The sequence below is a fragment of the Hibiscus syriacus genome, unplaced genomic scaffold, assembly GCF_006381635.1.
Source record: "Hibiscus syriacus cultivar Baekdansim isolate YM2019G1 unplaced genomic scaffold, ASM638163v2 tig00111160_pilon, whole genome shotgun sequence".
Classification (NCBI taxonomy): domain Eukaryota; kingdom Viridiplantae; phylum Streptophyta; class Magnoliopsida; order Malvales; family Malvaceae; genus Hibiscus; species Hibiscus syriacus.
This window is the reverse complement of record NW_024063005.1, coordinates 109,926-127,563: the sequence shown is the minus strand read 5'-3', so window position 1 is coordinate 127,563 and position 17,638 is coordinate 109,926. Positions and strand designations below refer to the sequence as shown.

At 37.2% G+C, this 17,638-nt stretch overlaps 2 protein-coding genes across 3 annotated transcripts in view; both read left to right on the top strand.

The window, feature by feature from the left end:
* Positions 1 to 3,931, top strand: part of LOC120155044 (aldehyde oxidase GLOX-like) — a 25,257-nt gene extending 21,326 nt beyond the window's left edge. The window contains exon 3 of the mRNA XM_039166629.1: positions 3,921 to 3,931. The gene's annotated coding sequence lies outside the window, so the exon portion shown is untranslated. The remainder of the gene's footprint in view (positions 1 to 3,920) is intronic.
* The window catches only part of LOC120155046 (flavonol sulfotransferase-like), a 22,839-nt gene extending 5,201 nt beyond the window's left edge, over positions 1 to 17,638 (top strand). The window contains exons 2-3 of one of the 2 annotated variants that reach the window (XM_039166632.1): positions 4,295 to 4,445; positions 17,623 to 17,638. In XM_039166632.1, coding sequence (XP_039022563.1) covers positions 4,295 to 4,445; position 17,623 — 152 coding nt within the window. In that variant the 3' untranslated portion in view covers positions 17,624 to 17,638. Of the gene's footprint in view, positions 1 to 4,294; positions 4,456 to 16,583; positions 16,595 to 17,622 lie in introns of those variants that run through there. The other variant, XM_039166631.1, reaches the window with a different exon arrangement.

Here is a 17,638-nt window from a genome sequence, read left to right as displayed (position 1 = left end):
AGAGTTTAGAGAGTTTTCTTTCTCTCTTTAGTAAAAAATCTGCAGCAGTCCGGAAATTTAGGCAAAATTGGCTGAACTCTGTTATCAATTTCGGGTATTATTTTTCCGCTTTTATTTTGCATTCTCACTAATATGGTTATAGGAAAATTACTCATTTATTTCCCAATAACTGGTATCAAGAGCTTTTGGTGGTGAATTTTTCAATTTTTCTGCAAGGTTACTATTCATATGAATAATAGTGAATTTCATGAATAATAAAATTTGGTCGGCGATACGAATTTGTCGACGGAAGTATTTTAATACACGGTGGTTTGCGGGAATTGTCAAAAACGATCCAAAAGAAGCCAAATTCGAGTGGGAGCGATGGCTTTGAGAAACGAAGTGGATGAGCTCAAGAGAGAGCTGTTCATATGCAAGGGAGAAATGAGTGAATGTGATGCGCTCAAGACCTTCTTGGAAGGACTTAGACCAGGGGTGATGCTCGGGGGAGAGCAAAGTGATGCCTAGAGACTTTTGGAGGCCATAGCTGTAGCCGGAAAGTTAACTGACAAGCCAAGTAGCGATATGTCGTCCATGCCCATGCCCAGAGATAGTGGAACAGTGGTGGAGATCGGGAAAAGGTACAACAGAGAGATGGTAGAGAAAGCTCTTCGAATGGCCAATGTGAGCCATCGACTGTTCGTAACCAAGGAAAGCCATCGGGAAAGAATGACAAGGGTAAGTCCGGTGTAAAGAAGAAGGGGAGCAAGGAAAAATTAAAGTGCTACTTCTGTGATGGTCCTCATTTGATTAGAGGATGTCCCGAAAAGAGTCGCCTTACAACCATCATGAAAAGGATGGAAGAAGGAGAAGTAGCAGGAATTGGCACGGTCGCAGGTGTTAAAGCTACCAAGCCAAGAAAAAGACTTGGCCTGATTGATGGGATCAATGCGACCAAGCAAGGATCAAGACAAGGCAAGGTTGTTGATGTTGAAGCAACCGAACCCAGAAGAAAGCTCGAGATTGCGTGTATCTAAACAATCAAGACAGAGGAAAGACTTGGTGAGGCTACATGTTCCAAAGTAGACGAATCAAGGAGCAAGAGTGGTGCGACTACAAGTTCTCAAGTAGTCAACCCAGGATCGAAACGTGACGAGATTGTGGGTGTCAAAGCAGTCGAGCACAAGAAGGGACCCGGTGCGATAGCAAGAGATAAAGTCGTCAAGCCGAGAGTGCAAAGTGAGCAAGTATGCTCACAATATGCCAGGATGGAGGCGTGGTCCAAGTTGAGGAGTCTCAGGCATAAAGGGACACTTAAGAAGTATGTGAGTCGATTCAGAAAACTCGTGCTCAAAGCCTCGGGTTTGACTGAAGAAGATGGATTCTTCACCTTCATGTTCAGATTGAAGCCATAGACGAAGAGAGTGTTGGAGTGAAGGGAAGTCAAGGAGTTGTCTAAATCCTTAACAACCGTTGAGTCCATAAAAAAATTTGGACTCAAGAAGAACAAGACTTCCAAAGCAAAGCCGAAAGCCGAGGGTAGCGGAAAAAGATTCCGTGATGAAGGCAAGTCAGAGGATGAGGAATGTTGTTCCTCAAGTGGCAGAGAAAATCCACTCAATGATGAACCAGATGTGAGTCTGGGGAAGACGTGTGCAGTCCTGGCACAAGTTCGAGTATCAAAGATGCTAAGTCGAGGGTAAGAGTCGAGCAAACGAGGGGGCGTAGACTTAAGATTCCAGAAGTGTTACAAAATTACCCGAGGGGAGCCAAGTCATCCAAGGTGATGGATGAGCCCAAGATCAAGTTATCCAGAGAAGAGAACAAACCCAGGATCGAAAAGGCGTTGAGAGTTGGCTCAATAAGGTTCATTTATGCCAAGACGAGTAGAAACCAAGTGCAAGAAGAGTTGTTCGTGTCCAAGGAGTTTACAGAGCATGTTCGTGTAGAGAACATGGCTTCAAAGATCATCTTAAGAGAAGGGTTGAAGCAAGGGCTTGCCGAGGATGTTCAAGTGAGGAACAATCCTTCAAAGACTAGTAGACAAGAGTCGAATGGAGCCAAGAGGTTGAGGGACAAGGCAACCATAGAGAAACTGCCCAATAACAAGTGGGTTTACAGGACGGTGACTACGGACAAACTTAAGTTGTGTTCAGCTTCAGTTGGCATGCTAGAGTAACGAGACCTGAAATGATGCTGCACCGATCGAGGTGTGAAGACAGATTAAAATCAGTCTTCAAGTGAGAGATTGTTGAAAGTCAATTAAGGGGGCTAAGGAAAGTCAATTAAGGGGGCTAAGAGGGTACCGAATTCGGTGTATTTAATTTCTATTGAAAATATAAATTGGCAAAATGCATTTTAGTCCCTGCACACTTTAGGGTATTTACAAGATTAGTCTTTAAACTTCAACTATAAATACCCTAACCCATTTAACTTCAAAAGAATCCCAAATCATTTATTTCTCTCAATACTAAAGAGTTTAGAGAATTTTCTTGTGAGTTGTGAGTGTTTTGAAAACACTTGTAAATTTTCTCTTTTTAATAAAAGATCTGCAACAGTCCAGAGACGTAGGCAAAATTGGCTGAACTCCGTTATCAATTTCGGGTATTATTTTTCTGCTTTTATTTCGCATTCTCAATAATCTGGTTATAGGGAAATTACTCGTTTATTCCCCAACAAGAAAGAAATATGATGATGATGATGAGGATGGTCTTCAATGGTGTTGATGAAGATGGTAGATGAAGTTGATGATGATGGACGACTATGGTGATGAAAAGTATCTCAAACTTGCCGAAGAAGAAAAAATGCTAAGTAGCAAAGTCAAGTTCTTTATAAACTTTCTTGAGGAATAGTAGAAGTGTCTTAAACTCAATAGATATTGAATCTATGAATTATAAGAATCAAAGTGAATAGAATGACACCACAAGTATAGAAATACACTTGCTTAATCAATATAGTTCTTAAAGAACTTGAAAGAGAGATTTAACTCACAATAGTTTTGATTAGAATATGAGATGATTACAAATGAAATGACAAAGCTTATTTATAGGCTAGCAAGGTTTGGTCGAATAATTAGATGTTGTTTCGACAAGGTACATGATTCATTTGAAGATACATAACTAATGGAATGAATGAACAAGTCCTTTGGCATGAAGATGGTTCGGCTAACTCTTCCAAGGAGGTATGATGATTCGGCTAAGGGTGGTTGCATCTTGTTTGGCCGAATAAACTTGTGCTCTTTCACTTTGGCGCCAAACTCCTCCTTGTGCAATGCGTGTGTGACTTGGTCGAATAGGCACCTTGGCTCCCTTATATTTCTTCGCAATTTAAGCATCTTTTGACCGAATGGACTTCATCAATGCACACCTCTCTTCAATGACATCCTTTCATGGCAGCACCTTTATGAATGGTCATAATGTTTGGATGGCACATCTTCATGAATAGGTAGGTTTCAAGGTGAGTGGGTTGATGATGAGCTGACCATTGATGCTCCTTAATGTGTTGGTTCATGTAGCAGCTCCTCATGAAAAGGTAGGACCCGAAAAGGCACCTCTTCTTGAAAAGGTACGCTTTGAGAAAAACAACTTTTCACAAATATGATGTCCTTTGGTCATAGATGATGTTGGTGCAACTCCCCAGCTGAATTGAAGTCTCCTTCCAACTCAAATTTTCAGCTCAATCCAGCTATGAGCTCACTTGGCAACAAACAACTTTTCGTATTTGATCTTCATGTTCTCCTAAATAATCCTATATAAGTTTTCCTAGCTTTTTGTCCTTTGTTAAGCTCAAATTCAGCTCGTAAATTGCTGTAGACGTTGGAACCTAAAAGGAACATAAAATTTAAGTTAAGTATATGAACTAATATAAAGTAGCAATGTATATAATATAAAGATGGACCATAGGTTATATTAATAATGAATTAAAGATTATTATAACCATAGATAAAATGTAAATATATGAATATATCCGTAACATAGTGAATTATATATGTAATGAATATAAACACAATGAATGGATAGTAAGAATTGAACAAGGTATAGAAAACTCCCTCGTCATTTTGATGAAAGGCAAGATTGCCTTGGTTGCTAGTCTGTATCATATCATTTGGGTATTGGAAAGCAAGTATGGAACATCCAGATAAGATTATGCTCTTGAAGTATGAAGAGATGATTGATGAGACTGTTTTGTATGTTAATAAATTGACGGAGTTCATCGGTTACCCTTTCTCTTGAGAGGAACATCAAAAAGGAGTAGCTGAAAAGATTGTAAAAATGTTTAGTTTTGAGAATTTTAAGCAATCTGGAAATGAATAAAAGTGAGGAAGTTGTTATAGGAGTGGTTCAAAACAAGATGTATTTTCGAAAAGGGAAGGTTGGGGATTGGAAGAATTATTTGACACCTGAAATGGCTGCACGGTTGGACCAAATAATACAGCAGAAGCTGAGCGGTTCTGGTTTAAGTTTGTATCAAGAGTGAGTTAACATGGCACTGTAATTTAATCAAACTTATTCTCAATTCTTCATTGAGAATTGAAAATAAATTGCTTATTGAAATTTAGAGGGTATCTTCACTGCGATACATTGTAAAATATTCTTAAGAACAAGTCTTCAAAGTTCCTAATCATTGATGATGGGTTAAAGTAAGAGTTCAAACCTTAGACATAATGGTAGAATGGCGGACGGGTTTCATTGACTAGACAATATTTGTTGGAAGCGCAGATGGGCTCACGATAATTTATAACACTCAGAAATTTTTATTGATACGAAACAAAATATTTTACAACGACACTCTCAATATTACAATACTGCAATACTAGCTGCGACTAGTTTACAAACACAACCTCACTCTTTTAAGGCTTTGCTAAGCTTCACAATCTATCTCTCATTTTTTTCTCACTTTCTCTCGTATATTTTCCTCACTTGTATTACATACATCCTAAACTAGGCTAGAGCACATATATATAGGATCAATTAACCGACTTATTTTTAAGCTCTGGGTGCTTCTCAATTTTTCCATTATTGCCACCATATTTGTTGCAACCTTATCCTTTTTAAGGGACCACCTTAATATGCTTAATAATTAAGAAATTCAAGAGGCTTCTAGCTTTTGTCATCTTGTCGTCATATTGTTGCACTTCTAGCCATCTTTCTTGACTTTTCAAGTTTGATTTTTAACACTCCCCCTCAAACTTGATTTTTCATTCCGAGCTTCTCTTTGAGTCGGTTGAATATATCTGCTCTCAATGGCTTTGTGAAAATGTCTGCTATTTGATCTTCAGTTCTACAGTAAATTAGCTCCACATTTGTTTTCTTCACCTGCTCTCGTATAAAGTGATATTTTGTATCAATATGCTTGCTTCGGCTATGAGAGACTGGATTCTTGGCAAGGGAAATTGTAGACTTGTTGTCGACATAGATTGTAGTTGGTTCTTCTTGCACCAAATTTAGCTCGTTCAAAATATTCCTTAACCACATTGCTTGGCAAGTGTACGCTGCTGCGGCTATGTATTCTGCTTCACATGTTGAAAGAGCTACCGTTTGTTGCTTCTTTGATGACCATGAAAATACTGCAGAGCCGATATGAAAGAGATATCCAGTTGTGCTTTTACGACCGTCTAAGTCTCCCCCATAATCACTATCAGAATAACCAACCAGCTTCGAATTTTCTGAATGCGTGTAGAATAAACCATGACCTGTTGTACCTTTGACATATCTGAGGATTCTTTTTGCTGCAATCCAATGATCTTGTTTTGGATTCTCCATGAATCTGCTTACCAATCCCACAGCATATGTTATGTCTGGTCGTGTGATAGTTAGATACCTTAGACTTCCAACTATGCTTTTGAACAATGTCGGATTCACTTGCTCTCTTGTTGAATTAACACTTAATTTGACTCCTGGTTCTGCTGGAGTGGCTACCGTCTTGCAATCTTCCATTCTGAATTTTCTTAAAATTTCTTCTGCATACTTCTTTTGTGATATAAATATTCCTTCTTGCATTTGCTCCACTTCAACTCCAAGGAAGTATGACATTTCTCCAATATCTGTCATTTCAAATTCTTTAGTCATAGCTTTCTTAAATCATTGAAATACCTGGATTATTTCCTGTGAAAATCATGTCGTCCACATATAAGCACACGATCATGATATCACCGTCTTCATTTTTCTTTGTGTATAAGGCATGCTCGTATGGACTCTTCATGAATCCATTTCTCTGGAAATATTCATCAATCCTCGTGTTCCATGCTCTCGGGGCTTGCTTCAAACCATATAGAGCTTTCTTCAATCGGTAAACTTTGTCTTCATGTCCCTTTTAATGTATCCAGGTGGTTGCTCAATATAAACTTCTTCTTCTAGGTAGCCATTTAGAAATGCTGACTTCACATCCATTTGATAAATTTTCCATCCTTTTTGTGCTGCGACTGCTGTGAGAAGTCTGATGGTCTCGATCCTTGCTACTGGAGCAAATATTCATCATAGTCTATTCCTTGTCTTTGTTTATAGCCTTTGACAACTAGCCTCGCTTTGTACTTCTCAACATTTCCTTCTTTATTGATCTTTGTCTTGTAAACCCATTTTACTCCAATTGGGTTATGGCCTTCTGGTTGTCTTGTTAGCTCCCAAGTATCATTTCTTTCTATTGATGCAATTTCTTCATCCATTGCATTCCTCCATTTGTCATCTTCAACCGCTTCTTCGTATGTTATTGGATCACTGTTCACAAGCAAGCAGAAAAGTGAAACATTATTTAGTTCATAATCGTTGTACCTTTCTGGCATTCTTCTCTCTCTTATGGATCTTCGAAGTTCTGGGAGGTGCTTCACGATCTTCTATTATGTTGCTGGCATCGCTGCTGCTGCTTGACGACGATGGTAGATTTTGTCGAGGATCTTGATCATCATCTTGTTCATCTTGATTGATAAGATCACCATCTTTATCTTCAAAAAATAGTCCTTCAACTTTCTTTTCCTCTTCGCTCCATCTCCAATAGTCTGCTTCATCGAACTCGACATCTCTTGAAATTATTATCTTCTTTGTAAGAGGATTATATAATCTGTAAGCTTTGCTTCTTTCATCATAGCCAATGAAAATACATTTTTCTCCTCTGTCATCAAGCTTCTTTATAGTCTGTTCTGGAACGTGGGCATATGCGATGCATCCAAAAATCTTGAGGTGTCCAACTCCTGGTTTCTGTCCACTCCATGCTTCATTTGGCGTCATATACTTCACGCTTTTTGTTGGACATCGGTTCAATAGGTAAACTGCACATCGAACTGCTTCAGCCCAGAAATTTCTCGGTAGTTGTTTGCCTTTTATCATGCTTCTCGCCATGTCCAGGATTGTGCGATTCTTTCTTTCTGCAACTCCATTTTGTTGTGGCGTGTATCTGGCTGTCAGCTGATGGATGATGCCATGCTCTTTGCAGAATTCTTCAAATAACTTTGATGTATATTCGCCTCCTCTATCTGATCTGAGTATCTTCAAATATTGACCGCTTTGTTTTTCCGACATTGCTTTGAATTCTCTCAATTTTTCCAGCGCTTCTGACTTTTCTTTCAAGATATAAATCCAACATTTTCTACTAAAATCATCAATGAAAGTTAGGTAGTACCTGTTACCGCCAAGCGATGGTATGTCAAAAGGACCGGCTATATCTGTGTGTACTATCTCCAGTGGTCTTCGGGCACGCCAGGATCTACCAACTTCAAAGCTTTGTCTATGTTGCTTCCCTTGATGCAAGCTCACATAATTGATTTGGAGGGTTGATCTCTGGTAGTCCTTTCACCATGCTTGTTTTTGACAACAGCTTCAATCCAGAAAATCCAAGATGTCCATATCTTAGATGCCATAGCCATGAATCATCTTTGATCGCGATCTTTATGCACATTACTTCTCCTGACTCGATATCAATTGTAAAGAGACGATTTCGAGTCATATCAGCTTGGGCTAACAATTCTCCTTCTTTATTTTTGATGGCGAGCGAGCGATTCTTCATCTGCACTTCATATCCTTTTTCCAGGAGTTGACCAAGACTGATGATATTGCTTTTCAAAGCAGGTACATAATAAACATCTGAAATATATTTCTTTCTCCATTTTCTGAGTAATCATGACTTTGCCTTTCCTTTTATTTCTGCGTGCGAGTCATCTCCGAACGTTACTCGTCCATGAACTGTTTCATCTAATTTCACAAACAGTTCCCTTTGACCACACATATGGTTACTGGCACAATTATCAAGATACCAAATATTTTTCTTGAATTCTTCATTTCCTTTATAAGTGAGGAATACGTGAGATTTTTCAATTTTTTCTTCTTCAGCTGCTGCTACGTTATTTCTTTCTTCTTGTTTAGGAGCAGATCTACACTCATAACTATAATGACCATACTTATTGCAATTATAACATTGTACCTGGAATTTACTTCCTTGTTGATATCTGCCCCTACCTCGGCCTCTGAATCCTCGTCCACGACCTGATGTTGGATTGCTTTCACTCATTTGATCGGTGCTATATGATCGACCACCACGTCCACGATTTCCTCGTCCTTGTGTGTAGCTGCTGCTAGCTTTTCCTTCGTTGACATTCATCTTGCTTTGTAGAGCTTGCTCCAAATTTTCAGAATCCTCATTTTGTTTCATTTTCTGCTCATGGGCTTGAAGTGAACCCACAAGCTCATCAATCGATATCTGAGATAAATCTTTTGATTCTTCGATTGCCACCACCACGTAATCGAATTTTCTTGTTAATGACCGCAAAATTTTTTCCATCACTCTAACATCATCGAGTGATTCACCATTTCTTTTCATTTCATTTACGACCGTTTTCACACGGCTAATATAATCATCGATGTTTTCTGTATTTTTCATTTTTAGCATCTCAAACTCAGCACGGAGAGTTTGTAAGCGTACCTTCTTTGCTTTTTCGACACCTTGTAGAGATTTTTGCAAAATCTCCCACGCTTGTTTTGCGGTCTTTGCATCAGAAATTTTTTCAAAGGTAGATTCGTCTACTCCTTGAAAAATAAAGAACAATGCTTTTTTTATCTTTTCTTCGGGATTCCTTCAATACCTTCTTTTCTTCATTGGCCAAGGCTGCTTCTGCTGCTGCATTTTCAGGCTCGGTGTAACCATCCTCGATGATATCCCAACAATCTTGGGACCCTAGTAACGCCTTCATTTGAATGCTCCAATTGCCATAATTTGTCTTTGTCAATCTCGGGATTTGAGGTTGAATCATGTTGGCCATCTTCTCCACCACGTTGAACTCGAACCAAGCTCTGAGGCCACTTGTTGGAAGCGCAGATGGGCTCACGATAATTTATAACACTCAGAAATTTTTATTGATACGAAACAAAATATTTTACAACGACACTCTCAATATTACAATACTGCAATACTAGCTGCGACTAGTTTACAAACACAACCTCACTCTTTTAAGGCTTTGCTAAGCTTCACAATCTATCTCTCATTTTTTTCTCACTTTCTCTCGTATATTTTCCTCACTTGTATTACATACATCCTAAACTAGGCTAGAGCACATATATATAGGATCAATTAACCGACTTATTTTTAAGCTCTGGGTGCTTCTCAATTTTTCCATTATTGCCACCATATTTGTTGCAACCTTATCCTTTTAAGGGACCACCTTAATATGCTTAATAATTAAGAAATTCAAGAGGCTTCTAGCTTTTGTCATCTTGCCGTCATATTGTTGCACTTCTAGCCATCTTTCTTGACTTTTCAAGTTTGATTTTTTAACAAATATCATGTATCAACAACCACTCGAACAGTCTACATCAAGGAACTTCAAAGACAATAACTTGATATGTCGTATGAGTCATACTTCAGACTCGATTTACAGGTGAAAACATCATGAAATGATTGTATGGTTTCAGCTCGAAAACAGCTCTGTTGTGAGAGCTAAGGAAGATTTCATGCCATGAGAGCCAACATTTCAGACCTTACATATCACATCTGTTGCTTTCAATAGCCCACTTATTAGGAATGTGGTGCCGGATTTATGAGAAAATAATTATAATTTTTTGAAACTTTGAGGGATATAATTTATTGATAAAATTAAAGTTTGAATAATAAAATAATGATTTTTTTATTTTATTCCATACTCGATATATCCCTGGATTCACTTATGTTCAAGTCTCACATAGTTACATAGAAAAAGAAGAATTATATATTCAAAGGTGTAAAGTCTGGATATATACCATAGCACATCTTGTACAATACTGGATTCAATTCAAGTCCAAAACAAGCTTCCGAATTCAATTAACTCTGTGACTGAGCTTCGTGACCGGTTACCGGACAGAACTCTCGCTCCTGATCCTAATTGAACCATCTGAATTTTTGTCAACTACTTTCAAATCTTGGAACATATTTCCCACTGGGATTACCATACTTCCGCCCGGCTTCAGTTGATCGAGGAGCGTCCGAGGCATTTCCGGTGCTGCTGCCCCAACATGTATATATGGCATCATAGGGTACACATTCTGGCTAACCTTTCCTTCCATCCGCATCACAAATGTAACACAATCGAAGCATCGGTCATGAGCATTCAACAAAACGTTGAGTCACAAACAGATTTAGATGATCCAACATGACAAGTTATGAATACAAGTCCATAAAAAATTCTGTCTCGGATGGTCAATAGAATATACGTTTGAACTGAGAGATCGGTACTGCTAGTTCTTGACGAGTACTTACCGCCAACATGCACTGAAAGAGAGCCTTTTTTTATATTTTTTATGGAAGAAGCAACCAGTTCGGGTATACGTTCGACCCCAATGGCTTGACCCTGTGGTCCAACCGTTAACTGCAAATCAAACCAGTTTGCTGTAAATACTTCACCATTTGCTTGTTACTATTGATCCCACATCGACTCCAGAAGTGCTACAAAATTATCAAGAGAAATGTTAATCAATGAACCACACTTGAATTTCACAAAACAAAGCAACAGGGTGATCTATGAGCTTAACTCTACAATGAACAACTGCTCCTCCATTCTTCAGATTTGAATAAGTTGGGTGTGCCTTGATCACTGAGCCAAGTCATATATTTGTGATATGAATAACATCACGTATATACATTACATTGTACTCGGTGCCTGAAAAAAGTGGCTAAAAGTGAGATTCAAACATGGGCCAAAATGGTGGCACATGTTATTATCTTATTAGAAGATTAATTTTTTTGGATTTAATTAAAATTATGATCATATTGATAAGAAATATAAGTATTAAACATTAAATATGTAAATATATATATTTTGTTAGTATCACGTCAACCCTTTCGTCAAACGTTAACGGTAGATAACTTGATTGATATTATTTAAATAGTTAAGTGATTTGATTGATAAAATTAGAAGATCGATTATCAAATTAGAATATACTTATAGTTAAATAGTTATGAGTGTAGTTTATCCTTATTTCTATTTCTTCAAGATAAATAAATTAAGAATAAATTATAAAATATACTAGAATTAAGTAGTTCCTAAAATTACAAATAAAAAATTGTGGATGATGAAAGAAACTTCAACCTTACTCAAAGTTAAAACTTGCACGAAAAATCAATAATTTATTTGGACTTAGGGGTTGTTTGTTTACTTCAGAATGATTAAGCCCTGAATGATTCAAATATTGAATGATTCAGAGGCTCTGTATGAATTAGCTCTGAATGTGACATGCTTTTTGATAATGGTTCTGAATCATTTAGAATGTCATTTGATGCTGAATCTTTCAGCACTGTTTTGCTGAATCTGTCAGCACTGAATCATTCAGAGGTACGAAACAAACACGCTGAATGTTGAACGGTTCAACATTCAACGCTGAATGATTTCATTCAAAGCTAAACAAACAACCCCTTAGTCATGATTCCTGTAATAATTTTATATTATTATATCATATGTGGAATGTTATCAGTTTTTTTAATAGAAATGAACCTAAAGGACAAATTTAGGCAAAATTACAAGACCCCACACAACCCTACTTTCATTGATTTCCCCAATATCATTTATTGTGATAATAACCTATTTTTGGCTAAATTTATTGTGATAAAACTTGAAACATATATGTGCATATGAATTTTATTTTCTTGGTTGCACTCTCTGTTTTTTAAGATTTTGTTCTAATTAATCCATACTAATATGTATCGTACATTTTATTTTGGTAGTGAGTCTTCCAACAATAATTTTCTACATACACAAGACATCGAATTCGAAATCTGTTTAAACAATACCAAATTGTTTACCACTTGAACTAACATCGTTGGTTGAGTATGAATTTTATTAATAAGTTTATAAGATATTTCAAACATGGGAAAACTACTTCATATATTATAGAACTTTGTTCCCTACTCGTTTATACTACTGAACTTTCACATTTATCAATTATATTATTAAATTTTAGTTTTACATTCAAATATGTTACAACCTTAAAACAAAACTTTAAAAGCTAAAATGTTTCAGAAAAAAGAATAAAGATCAAAGTGAATATTTTTAATAAACATTGGGTTAATTTTGACATATGCTTATAAAAGTTAAATATTATATGCAAAAATACTAATAAATTTTTGGAGTGTGAAACGGGAGCACTTGAAGATCTCATACATAAAAGAAAAGAAAGATCTAACGGCTGAAAACAAATGAAAGACTTGGGACTAAAAGAGTCTTTGGTTGAGTTGACCCAGCTGGGGACAGTGGTTGACCTGGATATTTCCATGAAGTTCCCTACACTGCATGCTGAGCGTGGGGCAAACGATATCAAAAGAAAGAAACAAAAGCTAAGAGGATGCATGTAAACAACAATACTGTCCATTCAACACTTTGTTTCTTTGTTAAGACTCTAATTAGTCAAATAAATAAACACTTTGCCTTTTATATTCCCCGCAAAATAGTCCTTTACCTCTCCACAATTAATTGTTTTTTTCCTTTTATTTTTTCAATATTTTAACCGAACACGCTTGGTTGGTTTTGTTTGAGAAAAAAATAGCTAACATTTTATTTTATTTTTTTCTAAAATTTTTAATTATTTTGTTTTTAAATTAATTAATTAAATTTTAATTATTGTTATAACTTCGAAGATATAACTTCTTCGGAGATAAAATTTTCTCACTTGCTTACTTAGATTATCTCTAGAGAATTCCTCTGGAAAGGAAATCCTCATGAGAATTCCTCCTCTCGATCATAAACCTTTGATAAGACCTTCTAGTAAATTTAAGAGATTTGTTATGATCAAATTTATTCACTGGTGGTTGCATTTGTACATTATTGTTAGTCTACGAGTAGTAGTGATGATTCTAAGCTGATACAAACATGCACAAAGGGTCAGTTTATAAGCCTCAATGACAGACAAAGAGATAGGTCATCTTCAAATTCTACAACAACAAAAAACCTATTTACGCCTACAACTCTCCCTGATATCTACCAACACAACCGATCAACTGTCGTCTAACCACCAACTGTAACTCTTCGTCTAAATAAAAAAAAATGAACCATCTATAGACATCGTGACCTATTTTTTCTCGTCAACAATTGATTCAATAAGCATGGAAAATATTCTAAACTAAAGCGAACTTGTCACGACAAATATCCAAGAGCTATCTCAAGACAACCAACCCAATTTATTGCTTTTATCTCAAAATCTGTATGACGCACCCAACTACTCTAGCCAACAGCAACGTAACACGTATGACCCAACATACTACGAGTCGTACCAAACTTACTATAGTGTCTATGATCAATATGGTCACTATTTTTCCCAATAACACTACCGACAATATACCTATGCCCATGGTCAAAGTCTTTCACACGTCTATGATCTATATGTTGAGTTGAGAAGCCTACAAACATAACTTTAAGCCTCTCAATAAACTCACATAAAACTACAACACCAAAATTAACAACAAGAATTGATCAGAAAACTCTCTGAGGGATGTTAATCTCCCAACAGCAAGAAAGTGGATGTAGAGGAAAAGATGATGAAGGGGTTTCTCATATCGAATAGAGACATCAACAAGAGTGGGCAACAACTCACTTGAATGTTCTGTTAGATTTGACTTGAAATTAAGTTGGAAAATTGGAAATTTCATCTTGGTTAGTGACCAACTTATTGGAAATTTCATCTTGGTTGGTGGCCAAACTTTGAACATGGGAATTCTATATTTGATCCCTAAAATATTAGGTTATTTATAAGTTTAGTCCTTAAAACTCAACTATAAATAGGCCTAAGTATTTCTATTAGAAATCATCCCAAAACAAGTTCTCTCTTCCATTTGTTTTCTTCATTCTCTCACTTTGGGAATTCTAAAGAATTCCATTTATTGTAATATTTTGTTGATAATGAAGTTATCATCCGGTGTGGTGCCCGAGGAGTAGACGATATTCTCGTTGAACCTCGTAAATTTGGTGTGTTCTCTCCTTTATTGTTTTTTATTCGGTTTTCCCATTGTGTTTCAATATTCAATAGTTTGACAGGTTTATCTGTTGTGCAACCTTTGGTGGTTTTGATCTTGATATTTTAGGTCAATTTTGAAACTACGTTCGTGTGGGAAATAACCTAGTTTCCCCAATAATTGGCATTAGAGCTTCAATTGAGGTTATCCTGGTGGTTCAGTTACTGAAAAGATACAGTTCGTGATATTAAATATTGCTCGTTGGAATTAAAATGCCAAAATACGGATCAGTTGAGACATCAAGCTCTTCATCCGGACCGGTGAGGAGGAGGATGTCAAATACAAATTTCTCGGTGGAGTTGTTCGATGGATCCGGTCATTTTGGCATGTGGCAAGGCGAGGTGTTAGACGCTTTATTCCAACAAGGTCTAGACATCGCCATTGAGGAAGAAAAGCCTGAATGTATGGAGGATAAAGAATGGGGAACAATCAATCGTTTGGCGTGTAGCACAATTCAATCTTGTCTTTCCAGGGAGCAGAAGTATGGCTACAAGAACGAGACTTCTGCAAGTAAGATGTAGAAAGCATTGGAGGAAAAATTCCTAAAGAAAAGCTCTCAAAATCGTTTCCACATGAAGAAAAGATTGTTCAGATTTTATTATCAACCAGGCACCAGTATGAATGAACACATCACTGCGTTCAATGAGCTAGTGGCAGACTTATTGGGCATGGATGAAACCTTCAAAGATGAAGATTTGGCCTTGATGTTGTTGTCATCTCTTCCAGATGAATTTGAGCACCTTGAGACAACGTTACTTCATGGTAAGGATAATGTTACCCTTAAAGATGTAACTGATGCTTTGTATAGTTATGAGCTCAGGAAGAAAACCAAGAAGGAGAGCAAGTACGAAGCAGTGGAGGCCATGGTGGAAAGAGGTCGCTCGAAAAGTCAAAAGCCAAAGTGGATAGGGAGATCAAAGTCGAAGTCCAGACTGGGAAAAGATGAATGTGCCTTTTGTCATGAGAAAGGCCATTGGAAGAAAGATTGTTTGAAGCTGAAGAAACAAAGAAAAGTTGCTCCAGATGCATGTGTTGCAGAGCATGATATAAATGACTCTGACATATCAATGGTTGTTTCATCAACAACATTCCATTTAGATGAATGAATATTAGATTCGGGTTGTACCTATCATATGTCCCCTAATAGGGAGTGGTTCTCTGATTTAGTAGAACTAAATGCAGGAGTTATTTATATGGGCAATGACAATGCCTGTAAAACTGTTAGGATAGGTTCAATTCGATTGAAGAATCAAGATGGATCAACCAGAGTTCTGACTGATGTGTGATACGTGCCCAGTTTGAAGAAAAATCTCATCTCGTTGGGAGCCTTGGAATCCAAAGGCTCAGTAGTCACTATGAGTTAACTATGAGTTATGGAGTTTTAAAAGTCACATATGGCGTACTTGTGATGATGAAGGGCATCAGAAAAAATAATTTGTATTACTACCAAGGCAGTACAATTATTGGAGCAGTTGCAGCAGCTTCCGGAGGTGATGATTTGGACGTAACCCTGTTGTGGAATATGAGGTTAGGACATGCTGGAGAGAAATCCTTGTAAATTCTGGCAAATAAATAATTGTTGAAAGGTGAAAAGGCTTACAAATTAAACTTTTGCGAGCATTGTGTTCTGGGAAAGCAGAAGAGAGTGAAGTTTGGCAACACCATACATAATACAAAAGGTATTGTGGATTATATACACTCAGATGTATGGGGTCCTTCAAAAACATCGTCTTTGGGAGGAAACCATTATTTTGTAACTTTTGTAGATGACTTTTCCAGAAGAGTTTGGATGTATCCGATGAAGTCTAAAGATGAATTGCTTCGAATTTTCCTTAAATGGAAAAATATGATCGAGAACCAGACTGGTAGAAAGATCAAACGTCTTAGGACGGACAATGGAGGGGAATATAAGAGTGACTCATTCTTTGACGTTTGCCATGAGTATGGTATTGTTGGACACCACTATTAGAAATACACCACAACAGAATAGGGTGGCAGAGCGTATGAATTGAACATTATTGGAGAAAGTTCGATGTATGTTGTCTAATGCTGGGTTAGGCAAGGCATTTTGGGCTGAGGCTATGACATATGCTGGCCATCTCATCAATCGTCTGCCGTCATCAGCGATAGGAGGAAAAACACCATTGGAGGTATGGTCTGGAAAACCTGCTACTGATTATGATTCCTTATATGTATTTGGATCCACTGCTTATTATCATGTGAAGGAATCCAAGCTTGATCCGAGAGCAAAGAAGACTCTCTTTATGGGAATCACCCATGGAGTGAAGGGATTACGCCTTTGGTGTTTAGACACCAAGAAGATAATTTATAATAGAGATGTTACCTTTGATGAATCTGCCCTAGTAAAGAAGGAAAAAAAATGAAGCTGTCCAGACAAGTAGTACTCCGCAGCAGGTGGAGTATACTCTAAAACAGGTAGAGTTTCAGCAGACGATGATCCCAGAAGTTGATGCAGTTGATTCTTCAACTCCAATAGAAGAATCAGAAGATGAAGAGGTTCAAACCCAAGAACCATTAGAGATACCAGAACCACTTGCAGTTACAAGGCCAATGAGAGAAATTTGTAGACCTGCTCGATTTATTAATATGGTGGCCTATGCTCTTCCAGTTATTGATGATGATATCCCTATCACTTACCAAAAAGTAATACAAAACTTGGAAAGTGATAAGTGAAAAAGTGACATGGATGAAAAAAAATGCAATATCTCCAAAAGAACCACACTTGGAAACTGGCACAATTATCAAAAGGTAAAAGAGCAATTGGATGCAAGTGGGTATTTGCAAAGAAAGATGGATCTCATAGCAAGAAATATGTTCGCTACAAGGCATGGTTGGTAGCTAAAGGCTACGCTCAAAAGGAGATAATCGACTACAATAAAGTATTTTCCCTTGTTGTAAAGCATTCCACCATTAGAATATTGTTGGCCTTGGTAGTACAGTTGAATTTGGAGCTAGCTCAACTTGATGTAAAGATGGCTTTCTTGCACAGTGATTTAGAAGAGGAGATATATATGACTCAGCCAGAATGATACAAAAATAGTGGTTGTGAGAAATGAGTTTGTAAGCTGAACAAATCGCTATATGGATTGAAGCAATCTCCGAGGCAGTGGTACAAGAGATTTGATAGCTTTATGAGGAGGCAAAAGTACACTTGAAGCAAATATGATCATTGTGTGTATTTGCA